The sequence below is a fragment of the Mchenga conophoros genome, linkage group LG22 (assembly GCF_057382185.1).
Source record: "Mchenga conophoros isolate Kocher_MC1m ecotype Shallow Benthic linkage group LG22, M_conophoros_male_GT1.1, whole genome shotgun sequence".
NCBI lineage: Eukaryota > Metazoa > Chordata > Actinopteri > Cichliformes > Cichlidae > Mchenga > Mchenga conophoros.
In genome coordinates, this window is record NC_140546.1 from 25,406,427 (window position 1) to 25,434,115 (window position 27,689).

At 42.3% G+C, this 27,689-nt stretch overlaps 1 protein-coding gene across 3 annotated transcripts in view; it reads right to left on the reverse strand.

Annotated features, from left to right (window-relative positions):
• The window catches only part of csmd2 (CUB and Sushi multiple domains 2), a 288,003-nt gene that overhangs the window by 21,856 nt on the left and 238,458 nt on the right, over nt 1-27,689 (reverse strand). For 2 of the 3 annotated variants that reach the window (XM_085261294.1, XM_085261293.1), the window contains 11 exons: nt 20,692-20,880; nt 19,738-19,884; nt 17,366-17,554; nt 16,154-16,339; nt 15,835-16,029; nt 15,228-15,695; nt 12,303-12,476; nt 8,375-8,563; nt 4,848-5,021; nt 3,624-3,806; nt 470-646 (listed from right to left, as the gene is read on the reverse strand). In XM_085261294.1, the coding sequence (XP_085117420.1) occupies nt 470-646; nt 3,624-3,806; nt 4,848-5,021; nt 8,375-8,563; nt 12,303-12,476; nt 15,228-15,695; nt 15,835-16,029; nt 16,154-16,339; nt 17,366-17,554; nt 19,738-19,884; nt 20,692-20,880 (2,271 nt within the window). The remainder of the gene's footprint in view (nt 1-469; nt 647-3,623; nt 3,807-4,847; nt 5,022-8,374; nt 8,564-12,302; nt 12,477-15,227; nt 15,696-15,834; nt 16,030-16,153; nt 16,340-17,365; nt 17,555-19,737; nt 19,885-20,691; nt 20,881-27,689) is intronic. The other variant, XM_085261295.1, reaches the window with a different exon arrangement.

Below are 27,689 nucleotides of genomic sequence, written 5' to 3' on the forward strand. Positions count from 1 at the left end.
CACGTACCACATTCACTTCTATGAATTACGTAGTTCTGAAATCCATAATGGTGCTGCTTAGGGCTTTATCCCCTCCATTCAGAAGAAACTGGTTCTCTTAGTGACCTCTATTTGCTGGGGTCTCTTGGTTCTGTACAGCAGCCACACGTCTTTTGTGAGACATGATGACAAAGGGCTGTCAGTCAGGCCCTTGAAATGGACCATGAATCGTACCAATTTCCTCCAGCTGAGCCAGTGAACCACATGAGCGATCCACCACTAAAACAAAGGCCACTAGAAGCAATTATTGTGACTCACGTGTTCTCTTACAATTCTTGTGGAGCATTAAATAACTAAATTTTACATTTCCCTTCTCTAAAAGCAAAGCCTTCGTGGAAACAAAATCAAGCACAGAAAACGAAACTATTATCATTTAACTATTGATAATCTGACAGTCCTGAGAAGTTCTTTTGTGGGAGCTGTTAATTACCTGAGCACTCAGGCATGTTGCCGGTCCAAGTCCCGTTAACAGTGCAGTGCCGGGTCAGGAGTCCAGTAGAGTAGTAGCCCTCCCTGCAAGCGTAAGTGATGGATCTGGAAAAAGTCAGGCCATCGTGAATGAGGATCTGGGCATTCCGTGGAGTTCCTGGATTTCCACAAGAAACCACTGCAAATAAAAGAGAGAAAAAAACAGAGAAAAGAGAGAGAAACCATTAAAATAAGTCATATTCATTTACCGATAACCAGCACTAGGAAAATAGAAGAGATGTGAAAGAGCATTAGGTCTTTGGTGTGGAATTTAATTTAACTTAATTGATTATTTTAAAAAGATCAGAGACAAAAGTCTGAATTATACATGAGAAATGATTTAAATCTTTTTTTAATTCCTTCATTTCACTCATTTATTTTCTATTTAACCTTCAAACCTTTCACTCTAAAATCCCAAAGCCTATAATTACATATATTTATTTTGTAATATGCATAAAGCACATTATTTCAGTGTTTCTTTTCTTGAAAGATGACTTCCGCATCAATGTAAGAGTTTTATTTGTATGCATTTTGGAAAAATCAAACTATGTATTTTACAAAATTACTTTTAATTAATCGACATATTTGATGTGCATCATCACTCGGCTTTTTTCCTCTTTTTCTCTGTTCTTCATCCATCCACTCTAACACTACTCATGCTCCCCTGTGTCCTGCTTCATAAGTAACTCTGCTTTGATGGACACATCCTTTGCACAGAAAATCCCTCAGTGTCTGTCCGGCCGCCAGCAATGGTTCTGTTCATTACTGTCTCCAGCTTGCCCCGGGCCCTCAGAGCCCTGTGGACATGATCGGCCTCCCTTAATGACCAGATGTGGCCTGGCCCTTGAAGTCAGTGCCAAGTGAGAACAGGTGGGCAACCTCAGCCAGTGGGCATACCACACACATACCAGAGAGGCATCGACACAGAGTGAGGCGAAGGAAAGACGTGGTCGTGTTGGTGGTGGTGGTGTGTGTGAGAGAGGGGTCTGTGTGAATGTGTGGAGGGGTGCTGAGAGCACAAGTGGAAAAAGCCCATGAGACTGGATGATGCTTCTGGAAATCACACACTCTGCACTAGGATTATGGAAGAAAAGGGCCAGGTTTATATGGAGAGCAACAAAAGGGCAGGGACAAAGAAATACAACTAGATAGCTGCCAAGAGACCTCGCCAAAATGGCAAACCGAGCGTATCAGTGATTCTATAATTCTAGAGTGCAGAAAGAAAAATGTAGTTTAACACACAGAGGGCAATATAGAAAAAAAACAGGAAAAAATATATGGGTGTTTTTGGAGTAATACTCCTATTACTATAGCACTTCTAAAGCTGATATGAAAGGGAAAATAGAAAAAAAACTTCAGGTATATAAACCATACTATACATACTAGTCATACTCACTGATGTGTTAATAATCTAAACTCCAAGCACACTCACAAACACTTCTTTCCCTTTTCCTGCCTTCCAGATGTTTGATGGAAGAATAACTGCTGTTTTGTTTTCTCATTGTGCATAATGTCTTCTATTTCAGCAATATTAATAAAGTGTGCTTCAGCGAAAAGCTTAAATCCATCGACTGCGCACAAAATACACATTCAGCAAACTATTTTGGGGTTTTTTGCCCCCCAAATGACTGCAATGGAATAGACGCAGTGTTGCACAAGGACAAATATGCAAACCTTTATAGTGCTCAATAGAGAACGCATTCTCTGTAATGTGCTCTCTTCTGTTTAATCACTTACAAATACACAATAAATGCATATTTTACGAGTTTCTCAATGAAACTGAAAAGGCAACACCTAATTACACAGTCGCTGATTGTCGCGTTAGTAATAACCATTTCCAGCTGATGATTTTCTGTTTTTTTTTGGGGGGGGATGTTGCTCCACTTTGTGCCGTGGACTTGATGAGGCTACTATTATCATTATTCACTCATTCACACACTTCCGAGTTATGGTAAAGCTACCACGCAAGGTGCTCACCCGTCATTAAGAGCACCTTGGGTTTTCATTGTCTTGCCCAACAACTTTATGGTGACATGAGGAAACTGAGGAACCAAACCTGCAATTAGTGAACCCGCGCTGCCACCTCAAGCACAGTTTTGGTAGATATATTTCACTCATTACGTGTCTGTTGCACTAGAAATTAAAGTCTAGCTTCACAAAAAGTCAAAGCAAACTTTGTGCATAAATTACTAAAATAGAGCAAAAGGAAATGTAAATGTGCTATTTATGTGCTTATATATCTCCCTGTAGTTTTCCAGGTTCGGGTTGTGGTGGTTTCCTCAAACAGGTTCTCCAATTCCTCATAAGGAATCTTGAGGTGTTCCCAGGGATATGTAACCCTTCTATCATCTTCTGGGTTTGCTCCAGGGTCTCTAGTTGGACATGTCCAGAATATTTCCACAGTACACAGGGGAAGGCACCGTGATCGGGTTCTCGAACAACCTCTGAAGCAGCTGTTGTATTCCAAGCCCTCACTTGATACTGGAGCACCAAAAGCTCAAAGGCGAAGGCGGGTTGGAACTTCAATTGACAGCTAAATTGAGGGCTTTACCTTAGTGCTCAGCACCCTCTTTTCCACAATTTGAAAGATTCCACATCAATCCACCTATTGATCCTATCTTACTCTTACCTCACCGAATCCCAGTATCTTTAGAGCTCTTCACTCAGAAGAAGATTCAGTATAATAAAATATCTGAAAACACACAGATTTTCTGAAGTACAGCACTCACTGTGAAGTACCTAAATTATCACCAGGTATACGTTCACGACTCCAGCTATATGCTTCTAAAGACCTAAAGACAGCCAGCAAATAGCTATGATTTTGGCACTTCTTACTCTGACAGTACACAATAGTTTCCTGCACACATGCAGCTCTCAACCAAACCTCACATGAAGCTTTAATATCTCTGTAAGGGTGATGATAGAAGGAGACAAGTCCATACTGCATATATCCATTCAATGGTTAAGTTTGACGACTGACATGGTCTCGTTCCTGGAAAAGCTCAGAAGTCAGATCCAGTTGTTGAATTGATGTGTGAGTTTCAATTTACAAAAACATGACTCGACCGCCCATTTGTACCAGCCTATGAGAACAAATAAGAGTATATATTCCTTACCATGGCACTCTGGTTGTGTGCCCAGCCAGCTTCCATTGGCCAGACAGGTTCTCTCCGGAGAGCCCTTCAGCGCATAGCCTGGCTCACAGCTGAAGCGGACAACACTGCCCACCGTAAACTCCTCTCCTAGACGGATCCCATGCACGGGAACGCCCGGATCACCGCACAACCCAGCAGCCTCTCCTGAAAAAAAAAAATGACAAAGAAATAAAAACTAAATGTAGCACGAAACAAATAATTTCTGACAACCCGAACACATATGAGAAATGTGCTCTATATTTTCTCACCTCACTACAGAGTCAGTTACTTCCAAACACATTTTACTGCTCTTTATTCAGCACGGTGAACACGTAAAAAATGATGTGACTTTTTCATTTCACTGCTTTGACATATCTTTTACACCTTCCTTCAATAATTCCAGGTCTTCCATTTAAACAAGCTCAAAACGCTTAGCACTGCTGCTCATTTTACAAGGCACCATCCAACATCGCTTTAATAGCGCACAGCTAAGAAAGTCGGCCAAATCTTTATAAAAATGTTGTGTTTATTGCCTGTCGAGAGAACACTGGCAATCTGCAGGATATACCATATATGGATGTCATGAATTATGACATTAAACTGTCAGAATGGTACTTTATTTTAAACTGCTTGTGTGTCTCTATGTCTGTACTTTGTGGATATGCATTTGGATGTATGGGCTTCCCCACAGCCTTTTTCCCTGCGCGACTATAGTTGAATCCCTGAAGCAAAGCGCTGTTAGAGGAGTGGGAGTAAGGGGGGGCTGACGTCTTTATACTGCTTCATAACCCGGCTGAAGTATGGGCATTGATGTTCCTCAGTCTAATGTGAGCAGATTAAAACAGTTTTATGGAGGACACTTTCTTTGCCCTTCAGGTCTGTGACACAGACAGGCAACTCCATCTTTGGTCCACCTACTTTGCTCATTACCTTCCAGCAGCTGCCACCTAAACTCTTTATTTGTTGGCATGCCGTTGTGAGGGCCTCAGTGTGACTGGGCGATGCTATTGCATCTGAATAATCAATTATTAGATGGGGAAATATGCAAAGAATGCAAAGAAACCCAAAACGTGTGGCTTAGCACAGGAAACACCCCAAAATATGAATGGAATTTCGATGGTTAGAGTCTTTTCTTATGGATCTCCTTCAGAAAATATTGTCAGGTTAAGCGTTTCGAACTCTCATTCTGGGTGTATTTTTCCATACCAGAGCAATGTGGTGGCGAGCCGCTCCACTGCCCATCCAGCTGGCACATTCTTGTTGTATTGCCAATGATGCTACGCTGACCGATGCAACTGTAGCGAATGACGGAGCCCACTGTTCGACGGTCACCTGAAAGCTGGGTGTAAGGAGGCACGCTGGGGCGGTCACACAGCACCACTGTCCGAACAGAGCAAAGAAACGTTTTAGGCATCACATGTTGAATATGTTGATTTAAAATGAATACAATACTTTATATTTACTAACAGTGTGGGTATCTTTCCTCTGCTGTAAAGTTGTAAAAAATAATTATCTGTAAGAATAGCTAAAAGAGCTGGTGTAACATCACCCCTTAGTTTTTTGGGCTCCTGTTTTGAAGATTGAAATTGAGTGTTTTGCCTATTACCATGTTTTTGTTTATTTAAACCAGACACCAGGAACAACGAGTCAGTCTGACAGAGGAACCAAGAACGCTGCCTAATCTGATGGTAGCAAGCCCAGGTGCCTTAAAGTATACCCTCTGTAAATGTCTATTACAACAACAAAAAAAATAAGACAAACAAAAATATTGTATTTTAATAAGTAAGATTTGAAACTACTCATTGAGGAGATCAGTTCATCAGGAAAGTGTTTACAAAGATCATAAATGAAGTCTTAAAAATAAGGTTTTTGTCTCATATACGTCTATACAGGGAGTGCAGAATTATTAGGCAAGTTGTATTTTTGAGGAATAATTTTATTATTGAACAACAACCATGTTCTCAATGAACCCAAAAAACTTAATATCAAAGCTGAATGTTTTTGGAAGTAGTTTTTAGTTTGTTTTTAGTTTTAGCTATTTTAGGGGGATATCTGTGTGTGCAGGTGACTATTACTGTGCATAATTATTAGGCAACTTAACAAAAAACAAATATATACCCATTTCAATTATTTATTTTTACCAGTGAAACCAATATAACATCTCCACATTCACAAATATACATTTCTGACATTCAAAAACAAAACAAAAACAAATCAGCGACCAATATAGCCACCTTTCTTTGCAAGGACACTCAAAAGCCTGCCATCCATGGATTCTGTCAGTGTTTTGATCTGTTCACCATCAACATTGTGTGCAGCAGCAACCACAGCCTCCCAGACACTGTTCAGAGAGGTGTACTGTTTTCCCTCCTTGTAAATCTCACATTTGATGATGGACCACAGGTTCTCAATGGGGTTCAGATCAGGTGAACAAGGTGGCCATGTCATTAGTTTTTCTTCTTTTATACCCTTTCTTGCCAGCCACACTGTGGAGTACTTGGACGCGTGTGATGGAGCATTGTCCTGCATGAAAATCATGTTTTTCTTGAAGGATGCAGACTTCTTCCTGTACCACTGCTTGAAGAAGGTGTCTTCCAGAAACTGGCAGTAGGACTGGGAGTTGAGCTTGACTCCATCCTCAACCCGGAAAGGCCCCACAAGCTCATCTTTGATGATACCAGCCCAAACCAGTACTCCACCTCCACCTTGCTGGCGTCTGACTCAGACTGGAGCTCTCTGCCCTTTACCAATCCAGCCACGGGCCCATCCATCTGGCCCATCAAGACTCACTCTCATTTCATCAGTCCATAAAACCTTAGAAAAACCAGTCTTGAGATATTTCTTGGCCCAGTCTTGACGTTTCAGCTTGTGTGTCTTGTTCAGTGGTGGTCGTTTTTCCAGCCTTTCTTACCTTGGCCATGTCTCTGAGTATTGCACACCTTGTGCTTTTGGGCACTCCAGTGATGTTGCAGCTCTGAAATATGGCCAAACTGGTGGCAAGTGGCATCTTGGCAGCTGCACGCTTGACTTTTCTCAGTTAATGGGCAGTTATTTTGCGCCTTGGTTTTTCCACACGCTTCTTGCGACCCTGTTTGCAATTTTGAGACTGCTGCATCCCTCTGCAAGATATCTCACTGTTTTTGACTTTTCTGAGCCTGTCAAGTCCTTCTTTTGACCCATTTTGCCAAAGGAAAGGACATTGCCTAATAATTATGCACACCTGATATAGGGTGTTGATGTCATTAGACCACACCCCTTCTCATTACAGAGATGCACATCACCTAATATGCTTAATTGGTAGTAGGCTTTCGAGCCTATACAGCTTGGAGTAAGACAACATGCATGAAGAGGATGATGTGGACAAAATACTCATTTGCCTAATGTTTGTGAAGGTTCTCAGTCATCCAGGTCATCGTAGTCAAAGGAGCTTGCAAAGAAAAGCGTCTGGACTTCTTTAAGTTGCTTGAAGACGTTTCACCTCTCATCCGAGAAGCTTCTTCAGTTCTAAGGTCAAATGGTGGAGAGTCCCAGATATAAACCTAGTGGGAGTGACCCCCCACAGAGGGACAAAAGGACCCCCTGATGATCCTCTAATCGCCTGAGCCAAGGTGTGAAACTGGGCGTGGGTCCCAATCAGCCAGAGTTTCGGGTGTGTTCATTGTGAAACCTGGCCCCACCTTATCATGCGAATTCCTGAGGTCAGATGGCCCAGGATGTGAGTGGGCGTTAAGGCATCTGGGAAGGGATCTCAAAACTGGATTATAGATGGCAGAGAGTTGGTGTCGTAAACCCCCGCCTCTGTTCAAAGATGGTCGCTCACAGTGGACATAGATGGCTTCTTTCACTCCTCTTTCAAACCATCTGTCCTCTCTGCCCAAAATGTGAACATTGGCATCCTCGAAAGAGTGTCCTTTATCCTTAAGATGCAGATGGACTGCTGAGTCTTGTCCTGTGGAGGTGGCTCTTCTGTGTTGTGTCATGCGCTTGTGAAGTGGCTGTTTGGTCTCTCCAATGTAGAGGTCTGAGCATTCCTCGCTGCACTGTACAGCATACACCACATTGTTAAGTTTGTGTTTTGGCGTTTTGTCTTTTGGGTGAACCAGTTTTTGTCTGAGCGTGTTGCTGGGTCTGAAATGCACCGGGATGTCGTGCTTGGAGAAAACTCTCCCGAGTTTCTCTGATACACCGGCTACATAGGGGATGACAATGTTGTTGCGTCTGTCCTTCTTATCCTCCCTCACTGGTGTCTGGTCTTCTTTTCTGTGCCTCTTTGCACAGTTTCACACCTTGGCTCAGGCGATTAGAGGATCATCAGGGGGTCCTTTTGTCCCTCTGTGGGGGGTCACTCCCACTAGGTTTATATCTGGGACTCTCCACCATTTGACCTTAGAACTGAAGAAGCTTCTCGGATGAGAGGTGAAACGTTTTCAAGCAACTTAAAGAAGTCCAGACGCTTTTCTTTGCAAGCTCCTTTGACTCATTTGCCCAATAATTCTGCACTCCCTGTATAACTGTTCAGGAAGAGTTCAACCAATATCGGATTTTCACTACCGGTATCTGAAATATCAGCCGATATAAATACACTGATTTCCTTAAAATGTGTTATTTGTACTAATTTATGAGTCTGCTCTGATCAGCTGGATGTGATCTAAGTGATCTTATTCAGTGTATAATGCAAACAAATAAACAAAACAATATGCCTCATCACCTACAACAACCCAGAGATTACTCACACAGGCATTTGGGTAGGGAGCGGTCCCAGGTGCCATCTCCCTGACAGGAGATCGAGCTGGTGCCCAGCAGGTAGTAGCCTGGACTACAGCGATATGACACAGTGGTTTGGAAGCTGTAGCGATGCGGCCCGCTGGACAGTACCTGCCTAATGCTGTTCTCCACATGTCCTGGCTCTGTGCAGTTAACAACTGAAAGAAAGGAACACAGAGGGGAGCGAGGGAGTTAGCGAGACTGCAAAAAACAACACATTAAGCAATAAGCATTTACATTTTCCTTTTTACAGTTAATAGCAAGAAAGATGAAAGAAGACTCTCATACTGGTAATAGACCACATGTCCTGATATTGATATGACTGTCTCCCACATAGAGACTCAGTTTTAGAAGCATAGTTTTTTTGGTTTATTTTTCTTCATGCCAACTCTGTCCATTACTTTCCCCATCGACTCCTTCCGCCCCTCCATCTATCCACCCCAATCCAAATGAAGTAGGAGGCAGACTCCGGAAATAAACATTTGCTTCATTAGAGGCAGTCTTCTGCCGGCCGTCGTGGTGCAGAGATGGTGATGGATGGAAAGCTCACAGGAGAAGAGGCACCATGTCAGTTTAACACCAGATGGAGAGAGTTAGGGAAGGGGAGAATGAGGGATGAGTGAGGGACAGCACGGGAGAGGGTGGAGGGCTGTGCTGTACAAAGTTAGTGAGAAATAGGCCCTGATAGTGGCGAATATACTAAAAGTCGTAACAGAATGTGAGCTGAAGAATGTTACCAAAGCAAGCAAACTGAAATCTGATATTACCTCGACAAAGTCAGCACACATTGGGGAGCAGCTGCTTTCTAGTCTATACCGTTAACCGCCACTAAATGTGTACTACGGAGCCAAAGTTCTAATGGCCTCTACAACGCTGTCTGGGAGTGCCCACGCAGCCATTATGCCCCAGTTGGCCTTGCCAGTCTCGCCCCCATGAGTATGCCTTAGCTACAGCCAAAATGAACCTATTGTATGCTAATATGCCTAAAAGCTTGCTCATTCTCCTGCTCCCAAGCTGGCCAGCACAGCTAAATCATCCCCCAAATACCTATTATAATGTATTCCTTCCATCGGAGCGCTGACCTGTGGTGCCATCATTTACAACTTACCGCATAATAACACTACAAAGCGCATTTGAAGCAGTGGAGCTGCTTCAGCGCGAGGCTTTCCAAGCTCGGAATTCAGTTTTTGAAAAAATGTACTCAGGCAACACACACACACAGACACACACAGAGACACTCCAAAGCGATCCAACACTCATCTAAAATGACTGACCTCCTGGTAAATTCTTGTGTGTGGAGAGAGGGGAAGTAAAAGGATGAAAGGAAAAGACGACTAAAATGGGAGAGGGGAAGAAGGGATGAGGTAATTCATCTCTGTTCAACTCAGAAGCGGGGACCCTGGTTACCCTCTCCTCCTCTTGGCCTTCTGTCAAGTAACAGCCCTGTAAGTGGTATGTCAAAGGGTCTTTTTTTCTATCCTGCGTCTCTTCGCTTTTATCACCGAAAGACAAACACGCACGAGTCTTCCAAGAAAGGCAAGTATAGCTGCAACTAAAATTGGTGATTAAAGAGGGGCAGAAGACTGGCTGCACTGACGGTGCTCTCGTGTTCCCTGCATTATTGATGGCACCTACGAACTCTTATAGTTAAAATCTAGACCATGGAAATCATTAGCTTTGTCTGACTGACTCCCGCCCTTACCCCTTTTTTCTGCCTTCTGCGTCTATTTCTCTCTATGTTTTCATCTAAGAGAAAAGCTAAAGGTTTAGTTAGAACTGAGGTGTTATTACTGCACAGTTTTCCACTCAGGGAGGAAGTACATGCCAGACAGGAGAGCACACTTCACTAAATACGCCTCGATTGCTATAATTACGGTGATAAATCTGATTGACAACGAGACCTCTAAGCTACTTATGTCTCCACATCAACAGTGGGGATAATGGCCGTCGAACGCACGCATCCTCCACCAACACAGCATTCACATAAAAAAAAGCCCCCTCAGAGTCAGCATCTGCATCGAAACAAGGCCAATGCTAATATGATGTCACTGCTAGAGCGAAGAGATTTAAAGCGTATGTCTGGGAGAAAATCTCGCCTGCTTATGCATGCAGCAGCCAAATGTGCTTCTCCCCTTTTTTATTAACCAAAGAAGCATTCCTGTGAGACTTGTAACCTCCCCATCCCATCAGAAGTGTCGGGAAAAAAAAGAGGCCACATTCTTTTTCTCCTCATTTAAAACAAACTCATGAGTCCATCAGTCTCCGGTTCTGTCACTGTCTTGTCACATTTAGGGCCCGACCTTGCGAGCGGCCCGTTTCTGCGCCTGTCACACAGCCTCAGTTAGTACGGACTTAGAGACAGACACGAGTGCCTGAGATGCGCCGCTTGTCACGAAAACACTGTCAAATTAAAAGTCCTTGCCTCGCTCATTCAAAGCAAAGCAGGGTACTTCTTATTCAGAGCTAAAGCCAGGACTCCAAAGGCGGCTGCCTTTCATACAAGCTCAAGGATTCTGCGATTGTTTCTTGGCTCTCTCTGCATGGTTATTAACTGACTTTGTCTCTCTGACAGACAGGTGAGCCTAAGGGTGTAACAGAGGCAGCTAGGCTAAGAGGAAATAATACGATATGTAAATATTACCCAGAACCTCCACGGACCATATGGTTGAAACTGCGGTAATTAAATGATCGGGTCTTCTCTTTGAGTTTCATTTCATTTTCCTCTAATACGTGTCAGTTAAACTCTTCCTCTCCCCAGATGCTGCTGTGCTTCGCCTGCGCTCTCATTGTGATTGGGGGAGAGTAAAAAATACCTGCACCTCCATAAGCAAGGGTGTAGATACAAACTCACTTTTTGCATCAGGTACCAACGCTAGCGTGGTTTTGAATACCTCAACAAGACTTGTGCCTAATGCTGGACTATTGTAACTCATTATTATCTCAGCCTTTGATCCATCTGATCCAGACTGGTGCAACAAGAGTACTGACAGGGATGACAAAGAGGGCGCATATTCCTCCCACATTAGCTTCTCTTCATTGGCTTCTTATTAATCTAGTATTGAATTTAAAATCCTGCTCCTCACATACAAGGTCTTGAATAATCAGGTCCCATCTTATCTTAAAGACCTCATAGTGCTGTATCACCCCAACAGAGCACTTTGCTCTCAGAGTGCAGGCTTACTTGTGGTTCCCAGGGTATTTAAAAATAGAAAGGGAAGCAGAGCCTTCAGCTTAGAGCCCCTCTTCTGTGGAACCAGCTCCCAGTTTGAATTCATGACAAACACTGCTTTTAAGGTTAGGCTTAAACTTTCCTTTCTGATAAAGCTTCAAGTCAACAACTGCTCCTAATGCACTGTCATTATTATTATTGTATTCATATTATTAAAAATCTGGAATTTGCATTAGATTTTTATTTTGGAATCAAAAGCTATGGGGTTTTTTTTTTGCATTTATGTATTTTTAACTGTCGTCTCTTTCCACAACTTTCCACAACGCATCTGGTCATTGCGTTTTCAGTGGGAGAAACTTTTCAGCTGGAACTTCTTCAGTCTCAGCTGACTGCAGGTTTCTACAACCTTATAAACAGTACATTAGCACAGTGACTGAAACTAGGATCACTAGCGAACAATGGGCTGTGAGGTCATCATTTCTTTTTATATTAAAAATGGATACATATATTTTGAAATGATGGAGTTGTCGTGGATAAACTGTCACACTAGTTTGTCTACACACGGCTAGTTAACCAACTTTGTTTCCTTTGCTTTTAATGAAATAATGAACATCACACTGGTCACAGGATCTGGTAAAAGATGACATCCCGCACATATATATTTTTTATCTTCACATGTATTCTTGGAATTTCAGCAATAAGGTACTGAGCATTGATTTGGCACTCACTTTTACACCTGGGTAGGATGTTGCTCCACTGCCCGTTGGCCTGGCAAGTCGATTTTACAGCCCCTTGTAGAACGTATCCAGTATTGCAGATGAAACGCACGACATCGTTTAGGTTAAACTGGGTTCCTTGGGTCATACCAAAGGTAGGGTTGCCAGGGTGGCCACAGGTGATGGCTGAGAGAGTCAAGGGAGAAAGAAAGTCATGTCTACACACTTTCTGAGCAGTTGAGTGAATGAATGGGCTTAACACCACCACCTTAGTAAGGCCTGTATTACAAAACAAAACAAAAGATACTAAAGCCACAGGCTCTACACCAGTGACATGTCTGCTTTTTCCTCTGCTTTTTCTAGCTGCTTGTCTTCTAACAATTTAGCTATTCAAGAGGACCTGGTACTTTTTTATAATCATAGCCTTAGTAGTATTTTAAATTCCCTGGCTCCACAAAAAACCAGAACTGTACTTTTTTCTCGCTCTGCACCCTGGTACACCCCTGAACTCCGGCTACTGAAAGCTAAAGGCCGACAGCTTGAACGCCATAAAGAATAGCATTAGAGCATCACAGAAGTTAGATGAATAGAGATGAGCAGGGAGAGAATCAGGTGGCCTGTTAAAAGAATTGAATAGTGAGAAAAGGGTCTTGGTAGAGTTCTTACTTGAGCAGACAATAGCAGAGTAGTAAGCAGATTTGGTTTGACTAATACATTCCTGGTAAAACAGAACGTGGTTATTAAACATATCCTTATGAATAGTAAGGCCAATTTTCTTATAGAGGATAAAATTCATAAAATACACTTAGACCTGGACCCTAATGCTCAATGTAGCTTCTCTGTCCTAACTCCCCCCCTTCTCACTTCCTCTCTGTTTTTCAACTTCCATCCTTAGCTGATATTGCTGATCTCATCCATAAATCAAAGCCTTCTACCTGCCAGCTCAATCCTATCCCCACTGTCCTCGTTAAAGCCTGCTTACTCCCTCTCCTTCCCCTCATATCTGCTATTATTCACTCTTCACTCACCACTGGAACTGTTCCTGCTTCCTTCAAAGTTGCTGCTATTACCCCAATCCTGAAAAAAACTGGTCTAGATCCCAACAACTTTAATAACTTTCGTCCTATCTCCAATCTACCATTTCTCTCAAAAATCCTTGAAAAAATAGTTGCTTCACAAGTCCATCTTCACCTAACTGATAATAACCTCTACGAACAGTTCCAGTCCGGCTTTCGTCCTTTACATAGCACTGAAACTGCTCTTATAAAAATAACAAACGACCTTCTTATAGCAGCTGATTCTGGTCTCCTCTCCATCCTTATTCTTCTTGATCTGAGTGCAGCTTTTGACACCATCTCTCATCCCATTCTCCTTAGCAGATTAGCTTCTATTGGTCTCTCTCACACTCCACTAGCCTGGTTTAAATCATATCTATCTGATCGCACTCAGTTCATTCAATTAAAATCCTTCACTTCTCAACTTTCTCCTTTATCCACTGGCGTGCCCCAGGGATCTGTCCTCGGGCCCCTTCTCTTCATCATCTACCTTCTTCCACTCGGATATATTTTTCGTAAATATAATATTCAGTTCCACTGCTACGCCGATGACACCCAGCTCTATCTCTCTACCAAACCTGACTCTACTCTTCCTCCACCCTCCCTTATCCTCTGTCTAGCTGAACTCAATTCTTGGTTCTCCTCCAACTTTCTTAAACTCAACAGCAATAAATCGGAACTTCTTCTGGTTGGCACCAAACGACTGCTATCCAGAATTAACAATTTCTCTCTCACCATCAATAACTCGCTGGTCCCTATCTCTCCTTCTGTGAAAAGCTTGGGTGTCATTCTCGATAGCACATTATCCTTTAACTCGCATATCAATAATATTACACGTGCAGCATATTTCCAACTCCGTAACATTAATCGCCTCCGCCCCTTCCTCACACCTTACGCCACTGTCATTCTCATCCATAATCTTGTTATCTCGAGAATTGACTACTGCAACTCATTATTATTTGGCCTCACACAAAAATCTATCAACAAGCTCCAACGTGTCCAGAACTCCGCTGCCCGTATTATTACTAGGACTTCTTCTACCCACCACATCTCCCCAATCCTGAAGCAACTTCACTGGCTCCCGGTCAAATTTTGCATCCATTTTAAAATAATTCTGTATACATTCAAGGCTATTCACTCTCTCTCTCCACCGTACCTCTCTGACTTATTACAGATGAAGCTCCCATCCCGCTGCCTCAGATCTTCATCTTCTCTTTCTCTCTCTGTTCCCTCTGCTCGTCTGATCACAATGGGAGGGAGGGCCTTTAGTTGCTCTGCCCCTCGACTTTGGAATTCCCTACCCCCGGACCTCAGAAATATTAGCTCATTCTCTCTTTTTAAGTCCACCCTTAAAACTCATTTGTTTAAAATTGCCTATTCTTAAATTTCTGTATGTTTTAATTTTTATCTTCTATTCTTATCATTGTGTATATTTCCAGTTTTTATCTGTTGTACAGTGTCCTTGGGTGCTTTGAAAGGCGCTATTTAAATAAAATGTATTATTATTATTATTATTATTATTTAACCGCTGGCATCTTGTAAAGTAATCTTCTTACAAAATTATTTGTATTAAAAGACAAATACCATGCATTCTTTTGGAATAATAATTTTGTCTTTGTAAGTAAAAGTGCAAAACATATATAGAAGCTTCTAAGTAAAAATGCTTGCAGCAATAAAATAACTGGTGATTAGTGCCAGCAGGCCCAAGTATAATCACTATGAACTGGCAGTCAGTTAGTGAGTTATGATCAGAACAAGACGACATGTGTGTCCATTTACTAAAAATCACTACGGCACTTTAAGCAGAGAGAGAAAGTCAGACACGCACTAGCTTACAACACACACAGCTTTACAAATAATAGGTGTTTGCTGTGGCACTTACGAACACAAACAGGAGTATGTCCTGACCAGTGGTGATCCTGTTCACAGACTCGCACTGACACTCCAATGAGCCGAAATCCTGGGTTACACTGGTACACAACGCTGCCTCGATAGTTATAATTCTCCCCAATGATCTGGCCATTCACTATTGGCTCTGGAGTACCACAATGGCCCGCTGAGGATGAGCAAGAGAAAAAAAAGAAAAAGTCCCACGTAAGTGTTGCTAATAATGCTTGAAGCAAAGTGCAGGACACATGGAAAGTAGTAAAACATTTTAGGGTGTTTAAGCTCTCACCCAGGCACTGGACCTGTGTTCCACTCCAAAGCCCGTTGGACATACACTCTCGCACCCGAGAGCCCACCAAGGTATAGCCCGTGTTGCATGAGAAAATAGCTGTAGCTCCATACACAGTAAGGGTTCCAATCTTGTGTCCGTTCGGTGGAGTCCCGAGGTCCCCGCAGGAGATGACTGAAATGGGGGGAAAAACACAAATGGGTATAGATTCCCATTGATTAGAAAACAGTTCTGTTTGGCTCCATTCTTTTTGTTTGGGTCAGATGAGCAAGATGTTAAAAGTCTTTAAAGTAAGAAAACTGTTTACACTCACTCTCGCAAACTGGGCGAGGATTTGGATAGTTCCATGTGCTGTTGGCTTGGCAGCGAATTACCCTTTGACCTCTGTAATAATATCCTGGGTCGCAAGTGAGCATCATGATAGCATCATATTGGTTTTGAGTCCCATAGATTAGCCTCCATCTCCCATGTTCCACTGCAGAGTGACCAATGTCGGGGCAGGTGACAGCTGGAAGATCAAAGATCAAACCATAATTCATTCAGATTAATTCTTTTTTTCTTGTTGGTGGTGGGTTTTTTGTAATGATTTGGTTTTTTTTCTACTTGTGACTGCAAACCACTACTATACTCACGAATACATCTAGGTGGGGCCTCTATGGGGCTCCACCTCCCAGACTCCTGACAGATCACTGAGGTGGTGATGGGCCCCGAGAGCCGAAATCCAGGGTTACATTGATAGGTGACTCTGGCTCCTAGAGAGAAGTCCTGGCCAGCAATGCTGCCATTAACAGGAGGAACTGGCATCCCACAGGACATGACTGGGAAAGAAATAAAGGGGGGGAAATGCAGCAGGTAGGTAAGATATCAAAAACTAAAATGCACAAACCATCTTTGTATGCAGGGTGCTTAGCTAACAACTGGCTTCCTGTACAAACACACTGTGAAAGCCTTCACCGATGTGCAGTAAACATTAGCTTGGGCCACCATCTGCACAATATAAACAGTCTAGTGTAGAGAGAACACATGCAATTCATGTGGAGATTACACCTGGTGCAGACTTGACCAGACACTGAATGGCTGGCACTGGCGGCTCTGAGTTTATGCTTCAGCTGATTTTGTTAGCAGGGCTGGTGGAAAGTAGAATGTGGAAATAGAGCTTTTAGATTTCATGCTTTTGTTATAGAATAAAGGCGAAAATCTGAACACGCACACAAACACATTTCACTGATATTGGAACTCGATGAATGTGACACAATAGCCTTGTGAAATCTAAAATGCTACTTAGTAATTTTTAAAATAGACATATATTACAACTCTGTGGTTTTATTTGTTTTGTTTTATTTATTTATTTTCTTTCAACAAGCAATTCAATCAAACATCTGTGTAGTTTTTGTTAAATATGGGGAGTTTCAGAGATCGATTAAACTGCTGGACGTTTTCAAAAAGTGACAAGCAAACAACAGGCTAAAACCCAGCAGATTAACACATAAAGCAATTGAACTGAAGATCTTCTAAAGCAACAATGAAGTGTGCATCCTCTAAAACCGTCTTAGGGCTGCAGGTGACATCATCAAACTCTAATCTCAGAGATTCAGAGAAACGTTTTTATCAAATCATGCTATCACAATGTCTTCTTGAATCCCAATTAGCTAAAGTGTGCTAAAACTTGAGCAATTCATTACTTTTGAGAAACAGTGCGAGAGTAGATGCTGAATCAGAAGGATAATGGTGAAAATAGTTTTATGAGCAAAATATCGAGGCCAATCAAAACTATCTGACCCCTTTACTGATTTTATTAAACATATTTGTTATTTACTCATCAGTTGCTGCTGCCGACCGCTCACCTTGGCAAAGCGGGACCGGTGCGTTCCACTGGTAGATCACCTGTGCAGTCCGCGTACAGGTGGCACTGCTTTGGCCAATAAGACGAAAGCCCTGGTCACAGCTGAAACGCAGGGTGCTGCCGAGTTTTGTGCCTGTCAGACTGTGCACTGTGCCATTTACTGGGCTGTTTGGAGGGCTGCAGTAGGCAGCTTTGACACAAAAGAAAGAAAGAAAGAAAGAAAAGATACAGGAAAAGATAAAATTGAGTTCAATGAGGACAACAAACAATCACGAGCCAATAAGATGCAGTTGTTAAAAAAAAGGTGACAGATTAATGTTCTTTCAATAGTCCCAGATCCCTTTTTCATCTTCTACCCCAGGTGACATAAAGGAGGATATGAATTTATACAAGTGTTAACCTGCAATTTCTTTCTGGCAAAACCCCCCAAAACTACTTGAGACAAGAAAAATTGATTAAAGAAAAATATTGTTCTGCAAAGCAAAGCTGGAGTTTGTCAGCTACCCCAGAGGAGATTCGTTAAAGTGACGGGTACAAAAAAGCAGGAACAAAGTGTATGTTGTTGTTTTCGGTTAAAATTGGTAGCGGCGATGATCATTCATCATGGCAAATGGTGCCGACGATGGAGTCCAGGTTTCCAAAGAACTGAAGGCTCCCAGGCCTAAACTGTATTTTTGCAGATTTCACAATAGCGTGGCACATCACTGCACATCAGCTGAAGATTGAGGGAGTTTAAGTAAAGAAACACAGATTGTCAAAACGGTTTTCAATTTATGCAACGGGATAACGGGACATAGGAAATGACGCTCGCTGTGGGAACTGCTGACTGCATTACATTTTTAGAAAAATGCTAATTTAAATTCAACTTGCTAACATGTGGGAATGGAAATGGACTCTCTTTCAAGTTAGTGTGAATTTTTTAAAAACAGACAATCAGATGACTCTTCCCTGCTGTATAAAATCTTAAAGCCATGTCAAAGGTTAGGATGTTTTTGCCCATTTTTAAACTGTTGCTACCTTGAAACATTTTTTTTCCCAAGGGGAGAGGTAATTTGAGCCTTTTCAAGTGAGCTGACAGACCTTTTTGTGGCACAGAAGAGATGTTAGATAAAACACACTTTATGCAGAATTTGACACTGAGGTTCACTAAGAAAGATGTTAGATTTCTTAGGCGATGATACACGGCAGTTCAGTGCAGGCCTTGGGCTGTCAAAAGTAGTGTCTGAGCTTAATGTTGAAGAGCCAGACATCTCCACTCTCATCAGGAGGATGGCTTCTCATTAATGTTCTTCTTGATGACTACACAGATAAGAAAAAGAAGACATGCAAACCCAAATTAAATACCCTGCAAAGGTACTGTATATGTTCCTCTGCAAGGCCTTTTCCTGTCAGTCACTGTGACTGGCGGCTTCTGAGCCACCCTTGAGTTCAGTTCTTTACTTCTATCTGGGTCTAGCTCATTTGCCCGTGTTCATTTCTACTTGCCCTGTTATACAGTTTGTCTTTTTGCAATCAACCCTGCAGCTGCCGACAGAGTCGGGCTCACTGTAAGTTAATTGAATCCACGGAGAAGATGAATGGAGTGAAACAGTGAGGGAAGTCTTGGATGGAGAGTAAAAACAGGAAGTAATGGAATGGAATACCTTCCCCTTCAGAGAAAAGATGGATTGATACCACAAAAGGTGATTCCATACAGACCGAGGCAACTCTTGGGTTCTCAAACAGACCTCAGTCTGTGGCTTAACCCGCTACAGCAAAATCCGTCAGTGCTTAGGAAGAAGATATTAAACGAGGCAAAAGAAAAATAGGGCAGAACATCCGGTTGGGGAGACAGAAAGCTCCGCTGAGAGGAGGGGAGAGAGACGATTAGTCAATCTGGCTGAGTGGTGTTGATACAGAACGGAGGGAGCCTTTTAAATATTTACACAGTCATAATTCACAGCGAGTTATGCAGGTGTCGTATACCAACAGATCCTTCACAGGAGCAGGACAAAACAGAGGAATAATAGGCAATACAAGACACAGTGTTTACTAATTCCCAAGTGTTGCAGATGCCTACCACCCCCACTAGGTTGTCATAGAGATGGCTGATATTTCTGGTCATCTCAGCTGCAGTTGGCAGTCCAAATATTGGTCTCCTTTAGAGAGTAAACCGAACGCACCACTGAAGAGACTGAATTTACAAACGAGGTCCAGAATTATCAAGTTAATATTCCCCAGTGTACATATGAAGCTGTCAATGTCTGCCATTCCACACATTTTAAGCATTTCGGTGTTGGCCTTGAATTTCATAAAGACTTGAAAACTTTAGAAAAATTCGATTTCGAAAGAAGCCATGCACCCCATGCTAGCAAATCGCTGCTTTAGACTCACCTGAGTAGCGTATGCGGAAGCCTTTGTGGCTGGTAGTGTGATCGAAGGACCAGTGCAGGTAGACTTTGTTACTGGAACTGGTGATGCTGAGCGGACTGGAATAGTTACCACTTAGTGTGATTAGGAGAGGACTCTGTCTGGATGGGCCTGGATGAAGACATGGGTGAGGGGAATGATGATTTGAGAGGCATCCAGCTGTAAAAATCACAAGACTACTAAAAAGGCACGGTTTTTATCTAAGCTTTTATGTTCTATAAATGTGAGATAAATTCTGTAAAGTATATTCTAGTCAAAAGTAAAAAACAAAAATGTAATGAGGACACATAATTTATATACATATATATATATATATCCACATATATATATTTGCACAGAATTTATCTTTATCCAAACAGAAGCACAGAAGTTTGAAAAATATCACAATTTCCTAATCTTCTAATGATGGGGAAAAAAAATAAGACTTCAGTCCATAATTGGCTTGGCAGCCCCAAGGTTAGCAAATGTCTGTTCCTCTACACTCGGCAGAAGATAAAAAGCACTAATCAGCATCACCAGTGTATACGATCACCACTTTCTCAGAGCAGCCTGGCAGAGATGCTGACTGTACCTCTAATCACATGCAAATGTACAAGGCAGATGTAGATGTTCTGTCACCATAAAAGGGAGCCTACGTTTGATTTTCTGTTACCAGTGGCAGAGAGCTTTGTTGGGAATAGTGGATTTAGCCTTCTGGCTTATTTTAGCCTTTAATTGCAGATATCTGTGAAAATGACTCTTTTTGCCAGGGGATATGTGAAAAGAGATGTCACAGGGAGTCCAGCTGGTAATCCAGACCAAGAAAACCACTAGGAAATGTAATGGTATAAACCAAACAGGTACAAACAGATAAACACTGTCGTTTATGTTAGCACTGATGAACACAAGTTCTCTGTCTTAACAGATGCAGTCACTCACCATCAAAGATTTCAAGCTCATCGAACTGACGGCTGGTCTGGAAATGTTCGATAGTGAAAGTGATGTTGTAGCCGGGTTCTACCTTAACCACCCAGGAGCAGGACTCAAAGTGGGGAAAACCGTTGCCGGGCGACTGACTCATGATGACGCCCGTGGAGGCTGTGAGTATCTCGTTCATGGGACACGTCACTGTTGACAGAAAGAAACAGCAGAGAGACAAAACGTAAATCTATTATTGTGACCTACAGGAATGATGATCTGTTCCTGTATTGTCGTTTCATAATTGCGCATCACATTCAGCGATTGTTCATTTGTTTTAGTGGAATCAATTTACCTTGAAACACAAATTGGATTGGTTAGAGCCATACTGTTGCTGGAGGGCAACTCAATGTGACTAAAAGCATAGCTAAGCTAATTGTCATTCTGGTCCTGATGCTGTCACGGGGAAACAAAGCTGTCCATGCTAAGTCACTCCAGGAAACGGCTTATACGTTACATAATATTACTGACTTGCCATTAGCGTATTCCGTCTTCTTTTCCCATTGTGAGTGTGCGACAGATGTGATGCTAACTCGGTGGTTAACGCTCACATCTGCCTCAAAGCGCCTTTTTGAAGAGGCACGTCTGGGCGGACCTCATACATCCGCTCATCTCATTTTCTCCCTCTGTCATTTGCATTCTTGCAGGACGTCTCCATGACATCCTTTGACATTTTCTAGTGGTTTCATTCCATATTATCAGACAGCACGCAGCGCTCCTGTCTGTTGTGTTTTTGCTGCAGTGCTGTAAAGCCAACCTTTTAATCTGACAGAGATGTCTGCATGCACACTGCAGCCCCATAAACAAGCTGCAAAATGAAAGGATGCAACATGCTGTTATGGCGACACAATGCAACAGCTACACTGTTTGTTTAAATACTACTTGTCTTCACTGTGTCTATATGCATAGAGAAGATGAAGCTGATGTGTAATAACACTTTCAACAAAGCTAAAAAAATCTCTGTAGTTGCACACAAACATTAAAAAAGGATTTTTCTACTGCTGTGATTACAGCTTTCAATAGTTTCCATAGAAAATTATCTAAGAACAAATTTTGCCATACCTAACAGTATTTAACTGTTTTAACACAGAAGCCCTGCTGCAACTCAATTTAAATTGCACTGAATTCAAGTCATCCAAGTCATGGTAATCCCATGAATAAACCTTAGCAGAGGTTGTCCCTTAGAAAGGTCATTGAGCCACTATTAATCATGTGTGTCATCACATGAGCCAAGATGGGAAAAAATGCGAAGGTCATTACCTCCAGAGGTTTCGGGTGAAACCACTGTGAGGGCTTGCCCAATCCTATAATGTGACCCTATCAAGTCAGCTGATGCAAGATGACTCTCCACCTTTTGATTTTAGAACTGAGGAAGCCTTATGGATGAGAGGTGCAACATCTTCAAGAAAACCTCAAAGAAGTCCAATCATTTTCTTTCCAACCTCCTTAGACTCAATTCATTGCTATTTATACGGCACCATATAACAACGTGATCTCAAGGTGCTTTATATTGTAAGGTAAAGGCCCTAAAACAATAGAAAGAAAATCCCAACAGTTAGACGAGCCTCTAAAAACAAGCATTTGGTGACTGCGAGAAGGAAAAACCTCCTTTTAACAGGAGAGAACAGGCTCAGGGAGAGGCAGCCATCTGCCGAGCCCAGAGATGAAGGGAGGGAGACAGGACAAAAGACGTGCAACCCAACAGTTTAAGTCCTGTTGAAATTATGAATACATCCATTCCAACTAATAGCAATAAAAAAAGAGTATATTTAAGCTGTTACACGCCAAAGGCTTTAAATTCTTTCATTGGAGAAATCATTAAAAACACACACACATACATAAAAATGTACTGACAAACCGCTTAAAACAGCACTTACTCGACCAGGTGCTCTCTCTGCATGCGCATAGATTTTTTTGCAAGCATTTGTGTTTGTCAAACAAATGTGGCAGAAAACTTTGCTTGGGGTATAAAGTATCTGCCGTGTGCTGCAATTTTAATACCCATGCACTGTTTTACCTTAGGGCAAAGGAAGCACTTGGCACTTTGAGGTCCTTCACAACAGCTGAGAAATCCTGAATTCTCTGACTGGAGCTCAAGCTGTGTGCCTCTTTTCTTGAGCAATGTGAAGCGACTATTAACTTGTAAATAGGTGAGCCTGTGTGTGTGAATGAACAGTTGTGCATGCCTTGGTTTGTTCATCATCTTCTCTGTGTTCATAGGGGAAAAAGATTATGAAATTTGCATAAAAATATGGCAGAAAGCCTTGGTTTAAACAGCATCTGCAAATAATTCTTCCCGTTTGTTTTACTGGGGTTGGCGTGTCAGCTAGATGGGATTTATTCCCTCAGGAAATTTCGGATAATGTCAGGTAAGCTGGCATGTAAGAATTATTTTCTGTCAAATGTAACCATTTGTTGCATTTGCTACATTTCCCTAAGTATAATGCTTCCAAACAAACAATTAATATTTTTCAGTGTTCTTCATCAACCAAAAACAGCAGTTTTGTCTAAAAAAAAAGAAAAAGAAAAAAAGAAAAAAGAAAATAGCCTGGCAAAGTACCACTTCTGGCATCGACTTCTGGAAGTAAAGCAACATTAATCACCTATGATCCTAAATTCCGAGAAGACATTCCCCAAGTCTGCAAAAATCATTTACAACGTCAAGCCCCTCAGTGGATATGAGTCAAAAAGGTTTAAATCCGTCAGCGATAGTGGAAGTGATTGCACCTGGAAGTGGCATATAAAATCTAAGAGTGAAGTTCATTAAATGATCAATTCTCCGAGGATGAGATATGTGTTGTCAGTGACCTTTCAGAAAGCCTGGATGTGTCTTCAAAACTCACTTCAGCTTGTCTCGGAGCTGATGGAAAGAGATGGGCAGGGGCGCTTATCTATAGGCTGCTACTTATTAAACTAATCCATTTTGAAATGAAGCATCACTCTGGCTGTAAACAAAAGGGTATTAGGGGACAAATCTGACAGCTGGAAAAAAGAAAAAGAAAAAGAAAGTGTGTGTGTGTGAGGGGGGGTGCTTCGACACACAAGGTGAGATCAACCCTGATAGAGCTCAAAATGAAATCTCACTTTAATGAGACGAGGAGCGGAATAAACAGGCAGCAGGGACAGCGTTCTGTGAAGCGTCCCTTCTGTTTGTGGGGAAACTGTTCAAAGTTTGCAAATATCTTCCCAATCAAACTGCCCCTATACATAAATCTACTATATGTATCAAGCTTGAACTGCTGCATTGCCGTTGAGATGGCTTTTAATTAGCATAAGCCGAGGTCTGATAACGAGACGAATGAATAGGAAGGGCCACAACATAAGTATTAATGTGGATCAGGGCCTAACAACTCTTAGAAGTCAGGGATGACAATGAAGATGGGAAACGAAGGGGGTAGCTGTAATCCATTCTAACAAAAGAAGACAGGGGCAGAGAGAGAGGGGAAAAAAATCGGAGCGGAAGAGAGATAAATGAAGAGGCGAGAAAAACAAAAGGGGACAGGGATGAAGAAAGCTACTGTAACTAGCTGGGAAAGTAATGTGATGGATTATTATGCAGGTTTTAACCAGAAATCTGTCTGGGGGATAAACACAGGGATTTGGACTCATCAGAGCTCATTGTGTTTTCATTAATGAATTCAAGCAACACTTTGTACTGATGCTGCAGCTTTGTGTGTGTGATGCCTGAACTCCCTGTGGTCTCTGCAGACAGCAAATGTAGTTAAGGGCCGTGGGTCCAATACAACCCAGTGTAATCAAATAGAAGGGAAATCAAATGCTGAACCAAGCCACCGGTTGCTCCGATGGCAGCAAATACCCATCTGGATGACTGGCAACTGTTCTCTGAATTAAACAGCTAAAAAACTAAAGTTACTGTGTGTCAGTGTTTACATATTTATGATGGTAGGTTTTATTTCTCTGCCTGTATGCCAGGTTTTTGGGAAGGTAGAGACAGATAGATCTGGGTATTGACAGACACCTGTGTGTTATAAAGTGTGTGGGAATGCACGGCGCTCTGTTTTCAAGCAGCCTCAGACAATGACAAAGAAAGTCTGGGGAACAAAGGCTACATGTGTTATGTAAGAACATAAGTCTGATGTTAGTGAGTCATGGGAGAGAAGTGAGTGTCGAGTGAGGGAGGAGGGGAATGCAGAGGATGAGAGAGGATGCTGGCGCCGAGGGGGCAAGGAACACTGCAGACCCGGCAGTGGTTCCAGGGCTGCACTCTTGGAAGACTGTCACAGAATGACAACATCCAACGCTGCGTAACCCAGACACCAGCTAGACCGGCGTGGAGGTGCATACAGTATACGTATACAGCGACTCGGTGTGTGTTTGTGTGCGGGGAGTGAGGGCTGCTAAATGTGCAGGGAGGGTTTTGCTTGTCAGAGCTAGAAGTGGTGATTTGATAGGTGCAGCTGCAGCCGGCATGTCCCCTGCATTTCAATGAGCTGTTGCTCTTCGTCTCTTCACTGCCCTCCAACTAAGTCTCTCCCTGTCTCCCTTTCTCGCCTTGCTTTTAAACTCTAGCCCCACTCTCACTTACTCACTACCCTTCTGCTCATTTAGCAATTTCTCCTCCATCTTTTCCAGGCCAGTTTTTGGCTTTTTCCAGCGTATCCAGAGTTATACTCAAACTGCTCTCTTCCTATCGGTTTATCTTTTGACCCTCTTCTCTCTCCCTCTCATTCGAGCATCGTCTTTTAACTTTTTCTCTGCTTTCAGCTCCCTAAAAAAAGCTAATAAAAGCTGGAGAAAAGGGGAGCAGGAGGTGGGTTGTCTGTTCTCAGTACATTAGTCAGCACAAAGGGAAACAAATTGTTGAAGGGAATTTTGCAACTGAACCTATATTAAAAGCCTAAAAAAATTACTGGATTTTATGCATTAGTTTGATTCAATTTTATTTATTTAGCGCCAAATCACAACAACAGTTGCCTCAAAGTACTTTATATTATAAGTTAAAGAGCCTACAACAACACAGAGAAAACTCCAACAATTAGATGACCCCTTTGAGCAATCACTTAGCGATGGTGGGAAGAAAAAAAATCCTGTTAACAAGAAGAACCCTTCAGCAGAACTAGATTTAGGGAGGGGCAACCATCTGCCAATGTTCCATGATTGTAAACACTGTAGGCTTATTCTTGCACATATAGAGGTGCAAATATCTGTCTGTGGGGTAAAAATGGGTGGCAAATAAATCCAGGGAACATACATACAAGGGACTGCCTTGTTCCTCTCGCTTTTTGACACTTTCGGTATTCTCCGTTCTGCCTCTCACTGGGTGTCCTAAGCACTTTCCACATCTCCATTATTAGCCTACACATAGTTCCTCTTCCCCTTTCATTACCCTCTTGCTTTCGTCTAATTCTTTTTTGTATCTCTCTCCTTTTTCACCTCATGCTGAGAGCTTTGCATATTTTTCCTATTTAGTACACTAAATTAGTTGCATTTATCAAACTTCGCCTAAACCTCCCTCTCGCCCACCACCTAACCCACAAACAGAACGGGACACACGAAGCATTCTTAAATGAGACACACATTTCCAATAAAGAAAGAAAGAAAATGAAAGATACGCTTTTATGATACTGTGAAGCACAAACCCCTTTATGCACCCAGACTCTCGCCCCGAGGAAAAGTAGCGTGCACAACGTGCAGCATTACGATGTTATAGCGCGTGCGGTGGGTGCTGCATTCCTCTGGGAGGACGATATCTCAGCATGTAGAGAGCGCCACAGCAGCCGCGCTCGGCCTCACGGGAGCCAAGCATCATCCGCCAAGATGGGAAATGGTACCAAGCTGATATCTGGCTGTCGCTCCCTGACTACAGGCAAAAAAGGGTACCCGCAGGAGCAAGAAAAGAGGCGAAGCTCCATGTTTGAGTCATCAGTCCATGATTAGAGCTAAGGGATACATAACACTGCTGAAAATAAACTCATACAGTCCCTCTTGGAGGATGAAGGCAGTGTTGACTTGTGCTACATATAAAACATTATGATTCATCAGACTCGAAAATGGTTCGATGCATCTTAAGATATATATTATGTAAACAAACCACATCACTGCATTTGGTGCTTAAACATTTTGTGTGTTCATATTCAGACTGGCCCTGTTGTTTCTGTGCTGGTGCACGTAGAATGTGTGTTTTTTACACCATGTGCTTGATGCTATTTGATCAGCTTAAATGTAGGAGAGGATAAAAATGGTACAGGCAGATAGGATTACTTTGGAATACTGTAAGTTATTTCTTTTGACAGTAAAGTGTCTTAACTATCACAAGAACTCATAACCAGTAGGACTTACCTATACCATATATAGTTCTGACATACTGTTTATTTCACAGCAGCAGAACCCATTTGTCTTCTTGGTGCTTTTTAGGCAAAATATACACTTAGTGGCAGTTACATGTTGCTAGAAGAGGTTAGACCCTATTTTACTTGGTGCTTGAAACATTTCTCAGAGATTTTGGTACATGATACATGATAGCGTCACACAGTTAATGCAGATTTGTCAGCTGGACATTCATGATATGAATCTCCCCTCCCACCACATCCCAAAGGTGCTCTATTGGATCTGACTGAGATCTAGTGACTGTGGAGGCCACTTGAGTACACTGAACTCGATGTCATGTTAAAAAATCAGTGTAAGATTATTTGCCTTTTGTGGCATGGCATGTTATGATGCTAGAAGCAGCCAGAAGAGGTCATAAAAGGATGGATATAGTCAGCAACAGTACTGCGGTAGGCAGGGGCATTAAACAACTGCCATACAGAAGCCCAAATTGTCAAGAAAATGTTGCCAAAACGAATACACCTTCACCATCAAACTGAACTCTTAATACAACAGAGGATGGATCTGTGCTTTCGTGTTCTTTATGCTGTTTTCTGACCCCACTATCCAAACGTTGCAGCAGAGATCATGACTCATCAGACCAGTCAGTGATTTTTCCATGTTGTTATTAT